Source organism: Scomber scombrus, chromosome 21 (assembly GCF_963691925.1).
Source record: "Scomber scombrus chromosome 21, fScoSco1.1, whole genome shotgun sequence".
NCBI lineage: Eukaryota > Metazoa > Chordata > Actinopteri > Scombriformes > Scombridae > Scomber > Scomber scombrus.
This window is the reverse complement of record NC_084990.1, coordinates 14,705,454-14,711,492: the sequence shown is the minus strand read 5'-3', so window position 1 is coordinate 14,711,492 and position 6,039 is coordinate 14,705,454. Positions and strand designations below refer to the sequence as shown.

Genomic DNA, 6,039 nt, shown 5'->3' with positions numbered 1-6,039 from the left:
CCTCTATGACAGTCAACTGATTTTTTTTTTTTTTTTTTTTTTTTTTTTGGGGGGGGGGAAGCTGTGGACAAAAGGAAACATTTGAAGATGTCTATTCATAGACATTTTTCACCATTTTATGGACTAATTACCTAATCGATTAATTACAAGTTGCAGTCCTGCAGGATATAGGATGCGTATTCATCAGTGTCACCCACATTTTAACTAATAGTAGTAGTACCTGTGTGTGAATGTGATTAACTTTTATGTCCACCAGCCAAAAGGCTAGTGAATATTCAAATTTTACCAGCCACTTAAAATATTACCATTGTTTTTTTGGTTGGTGATTTAAGCAAATCTACCAGCCACTTGGAATTTTACCAGCATTTGTCTCCTGACAAATATGTATAAAGATTTCCATAATGTAAGACAAGTAAAGCTGAAATTTCTCAAATGGTATTTGTGTGGTATTAATACCAACTCTGAAAGACTCCACACAAGGGCAATGAAATTTTGCATATGCACTATGACTTAACATGTCTTCCATTATACAGTATCGATATTACAGTGGTGTACGTACTGTGAGCCAAATACTAAGTTTAAACATGATTATTGGACTTAACGTGTTTATGCTTGCCGTGATGTTGCATAAAAAAATAATCAAATAGTTATTCAGCTCACAGGATGCAACAGCATCACCACCAGTCACATAATTACCAACACGCATGCGCGGAACGGGTGCATCCCTTACACAAAGTTAAATCTCGCTTTAACAGTGACGTTTCTGTGCTTTATAACAACATTAAAAACAACACAACACTTTGGACTTTGCAGTACGTCCGTCATGGTTATGGCACTCTTGAGGGACCAGAGATGTTAGCTTGAATCTGAAGCCTCTCATTGACACTCCAGTAAAAAAAAAAAAAAAAAAACTGAGTTGGGATTTTCTTAAAAGACGGAAGTGAGCGCTCCTGTTTTTCCAGTCAAGCCTTGCTGTGATCGCTGCGCATGCATGTCAGTTTTTGAGTGTTTGTTTACGTGTGTTATATACGCCTATGAGTTCCTGCCTAAGATAGTTCAGAGCATTCATTTGCCTCGGAGACTGGTCCTCTGCGGTATGGCAGCAGCAGCAGCCGGCGGGCCGGACGACTGCAGCCGGAGCGGGGGAGCTCAAACTGCGTTGACAGGTGACGGAGAACCGGAGGAGGCCGAGGAGTTCACCTGCCCGGGCCACTCCTTGGAGCTCTCCCGGCGGCAGAACGAGCAGAGGAAGGCGGGACTGTTCTGCGACGTGACGCTGGTTTTCACCTCCAGCGACGGAGGGGTGTGCGGAGGGGAAAGGGTCCAGACATTATCCGCCCACCGCTCAGTTTTATCCGCAGCATCGCAATACTTCACGCTGATGCTGGGGGGGCAGTTTTCAGAGGCTCTGTCAGGAAGAGTGGAGCTCAGAGAGTGGAGCTCTGCAACTGGACCCGACCCAGACACGGTGGAGAGTGTTATACAGTTCATATACACCGGGGAGATCAGGGTCACTGCTGCGAATGTGCACGAAGTGTTGGAGCTGGCTGACAGGTGATTATTGTGTTATTGTGCATTTCATCTGATCTCCACTCTGCTTTGTACACGGAAGTAATGAGAAATGCTCCTGTGTCGGTCTAGTGCTGATTAAGCCACACCTTGTCCGTGCTCTCAGTGCGCCAGGTGTGACTTTGAAATTAAAACAAACACCTGTGGCACTGCGTGTTTAGCCAGCCATTTAATGAAGATACAAGTCTATACATTTTTATCATAAGAAAATAAACATAGGCTGTTTAGCAAGGATGTGATGTGGGCCAAATAAACAGAAAAAACTGTGGTCCACATTGTGAGGTAGCATAAATGATGGCCCACGTCTACCAATAGGCCTAATACTGATACTGAGATTTAACACAGCACTGGTGTAAATGACAGAATTATAATGATGGCTGAATTCAATATAGCTGCCGCATTTTAAGGGTGCATGCTGGCTCACTGTCATGATTTACTAGGAGAATTGGATGAACAAGATTCTTAAGCCCAAATATCAGAGTCCAAATTAACTTTTATGTCCGCCGGCCAAATAGTGAATACTCAAATTTTACCAGCCACTCAATAGATTAATATTGCTTTTTTGGTTGGCGGTTGAAGCAAATCTACCAGTATAATTTACCAGCATTTGGCTGGTGGCTGGTGCAAGTTTTGTGTCCTGCCAAATGAAGATTTCCATAATGTAAGACAAGTAAAGCTGCAATTTCTCAAATTTGAAAACCTGAAACCATCAAATTTTTGGCATTTTTGCCTACAAAAGGAGCTAAGTGATGAATCGATTGTCAAAATAGTTGCAGCTCTGCTCTGGTTAGATTTCTTGCACCGGTATAGGCGGGAGAACTTACACCCTTACTAATCCTCAGAATTTTTGTTTTTAAAATTGGTGATTGATTATCATTAGATCACATTAATCAATTTGATAAAACTTAACTTTTGGCGATTGGTGTATTTTCAAGTAGTAACAAAAGTCAGCCCAGTGTTCCAGTTAACTGCCATACATGACCCCAAAAGTGCATGATGTTGGGCGGCAAGTTTGAACAAGCATTGAAGAGATAATTAACTCCAAGTAAGAACATGTAATCCTGATTTAAAGGTTATTAGCACATTTTTTGCAGGTCAAAAATACAAAGCAAGTCACTACATTTGTTTTACAATATTCATAAAATCAGACAGTGTCTTGGTTTTTGTCTGAGATCCATGTTTCTATATAGTTGACTGCAGAACATTAGTTTTTACCAAGGTGGTAAAGGAAATCTAATATTTCAGTGTACTGGATGTTGCATTTTCTTGTACCATATATTTTCATAGCTTAGTTCCTCCTCTCTAACATTGTACTAACCAACTGAAAACAATATTCTGATAATGCTGACATGTTTACACTGTTAGGTTCCTGCTGGTGCAGCTCAAGAGCTTCTGCGGAGAGTTTCTGATGAAGAAGTTGAGCCTGGCCAACTGTGTAGCAGTGCACAGCCTGGCCCACATGTACACACTGGACCAGCTGGCTCAGGGAGCCGCTGACATGATTCGAAGAAACTTCCACAAAATAATCCACAACGAAGAGTTCTACACGCTGCCGTTTCACCTGGTGCGAGACTGGCTCTCAGACTCAGAAATCACTGTGGACTCTGAACAGGAGTTGTTTGAGGCTGTTGTAAAATGGGTGCACCAGAGCACAGAAGAACAAGGGAAGCACTTTGAGGAGCTTTTCAGACTTTTGAGACTGCAGCAGATGGCTCCTACTTACCTAACAAGGGTGGTGAGAAAGGAGCCCTTAGTGGCGAACAGTGCAGCTTGTCTGCAGCTGGTGTCCGACGCTCTTGAGGTCCATGCTGTTTGCTTTGAGAGCCTCAAGTCAACTGACCTGGAACTCTGCACCTCCTACATGGTATCGTCTCAGCCACGTTTTGGCCAGAACATGGATGTAATCATGGTGGTGGGTGGTGTTTCAGAAGGTGGGGACTACTTGAGTGAGTGTGTGGGATACTTTGTTGCGGAGGACCGTTGGGTCAACCTGCCGCACATTCACAACCACCTTGACGGACACGCCATCACTGTCACTGACAGCCATGTTTATGTAGCAGGGTCCATGGAGCCAGGCTTTGCCAAGACTGTGGAGCGCTATGACCCCAACCTTAACACCTGGGAGCAGGTCTGCAGCCTGACCATCCGCAAGCACTCCTTTGGCCTCACATGTGTCGGTGACGTACTCTACAGCATCGGTGGTCATGGCAACTTCAGCCCAGGCTTCAAAGATGTCACTTTCTATGAGCCTGAGCTGGACCAATGGCACAATCTTGAGCCAGCACCCAAGATACTACGAGATGTAAAAACAATGAGCGTGGAGGACCGCTATGTGTACGTGATTGCTAGGACCCCGGTTGATATAGACAATGAGGACGGACTGAGCACTGTGACCCATTGCTATGACACAGAGAGCCACAAGTGGCAGGAAGTGGAATCATTACCTCTCATTGATAACTACTGTATTTTTCAAATGGCTGTGGCATCCACAAACTTCTACCACACGGCTTCCTGTTGCCCCAAGAGCTACAAGGTCACAGCTGAGGCCGCTGAGCAGAAAATAAGCAGCAACATCTCAGACGACATCCTCGACAGCCTCCCTCCAGAAGTAATCAGCATCGAAGGTGCTGCTGTCTGCTACCTGGGGGAAGATATCTTCATCATTGGCGGATGGAGGAACAGCAACAACATGGACAAGCAATATCGCAAGGAAGCCTACCGTTACAGTTCTGAGAGGAAGCGATGGACGCTGCTACCACCTCTGCCCCAGCCACGCTGCAGAGCCGCAGCCTGTCACGTTCGCATCCCGTACCAGTATCTCACCGGCTGCCAGCGTTACCCCATGCCCCAGAACCTGGCGAGGCAGCGTGACCGCATGCAGCAAATGCAGCAGCTCCATCGCCGCACTCTCAATCTGCGAAGACAGCTGCAGTCTCAGATCGAATGTTGAGATCAGAAGCTGTTCAATTGAATTTGACATTCCACTCAATTAGTTAGCACTTCATTTGCTATTTAAATACCTCTTATTGGTTGTTCATGTTAACTTTTTGTTGTCACAAAACAATGTCTCATTTTTTAACCTTTTAATGAGATGAAATGTCTGCATTAGTTTACCTTGGGCAGATTTGCTGTAATTAAAAAACTGAAAGATTTAGCACAGCTACGATTAATTGATTAATCTGCAAGTATTTTGATAATTTAATAACTTTTAAAGTAAATTTCAAGCAAATATGCCAAATGTTTGCTAGTTCAAAGTTCTCAAATGTGAAAATTGGTTGCCATTCTTGGTTTTACATTACTGTAAATGTAATTAGTTATGGACTGTTGTTTGGTCTCACAGGGACGAGTAAGACTGATGGGTGTTGTCACCATTTTATGATGTTTTATTAATCAAATGATTAATCAGTTAATCAAGGAAGTTACACTGTAGTGGTGTTGTAAAAAAATAATTAGCCAGATAGGCTACTAAATTATCAGTCTTACATAATCATTTTAGCCTTACATTATAAGCTTATGCCTTATTTTTATTCTGCTAGTGAATTATACTGCAATTGCTGTAACACATTGTTAAAATATTGTTGATTCAATTGCTAGTAAGCTTTGCTATTTATATAAACCTGAAAGTAACAGATTTAAATTTGTTGTGCAACTTAAAATAAAACTGAATCGCTGTCTGTGTTCAGTGTTGAGATGTACATTTTGCAGAGTTTATAATGTCCACATTTACTATGATGTCATTTAAAAGAAAGTTAGGGTGGTCAAACTGTAACGACCAGCTGAGAAAAGAAAGTTTTAACATTTTACTGCTCTGCTACATGCATCTAATTTGTCTTCTACCTCAGTTTCTACCGTGGTTTTACCTTTTGTTGCACTGTTGGGATTGAAATATCTTCTTCATCATGTTATGTGTATGTCGTGTGTGCCACCTGAAAAAGACAATCACTTATCAGAGTTTTTGCAGTGAGATTTAAGTATTGAGCAAAGCACATATTTGGGAAAAGTGTGACTACCAGTGAGTATGTTTCTCATGAGCCTGTTTCATACAATGATGTATTAAGATATGTGGACTAAAACTTTCAGATACTTTAATACTTTTTGCCATTCCAATCAATGTGTATGAATATGTGTGATTTATTTATTTGCTATTTATTACAGTCAGGAATTGCCCTCTTTAATTTCCCAGGTGTTTTAATAGCTTCAAAGGTTGAAGGATAGACCAAATACCTCTTTCTGTTTTTTGCTTTTTTATAAAGGTGACAAGTCAGTTTTGGCAAAAAATGCTCTTTCTTTCCTTACTTGAGTTATATTTATAGTGTTACATAGTATATAGTATTATTGGGACCTCCCCTTTATGGCTAAGTAGTGAAACAAATATCAAACAAATTAAATCAGAATCTGTATTTGTTTCTTTTTTTATTGTTTGTTTGTTTTTGCCCGGTGTATGATTTGATTGGATTTCCAGCCCTGAAA

At 41.7% G+C, this 6,039-nt stretch overlaps 1 protein-coding gene across 1 annotated transcript; it reads left to right on the top strand.

Annotated features, from left to right (window-relative positions):
- The first annotated feature begins 991 nt into the window (after nucleotides 1–991).
- Nucleotides 992–4,625, top strand: klhl11 (kelch-like family member 11). The gene is made up of 2 exons (XM_062442888.1): nucleotides 992–1,554; nucleotides 2,935–4,625. Exons 1-2 carry the CDS (start codon nucleotides 992–994, stop codon nucleotides 4,517–4,519), a joined length of 2,148 nt encoding a protein of 715 aa, XP_062298872.1. The 3' UTR covers nucleotides 4,520–4,625.
- The last annotated feature ends 1,414 nt before the right edge of the window (nucleotides 4,626–6,039 follow it).

Bases quoted from the DNA above. Each gene is read 5' to 3' on its own strand.
- klhl11 (XM_062442888.1), top strand. From the start codon at position 992: ATGTCAGTTTTTGAGTGTTTGTTTACGTGTGTTATATACGCCTATGAG. The intron at 1,555-2,934 runs GTGATTATTGTG...TTACACTGTTAG, and splicing joins GTGTTGGAGCTGGCTGACAG to GTTCCTGCTGGTGCAGCTCA.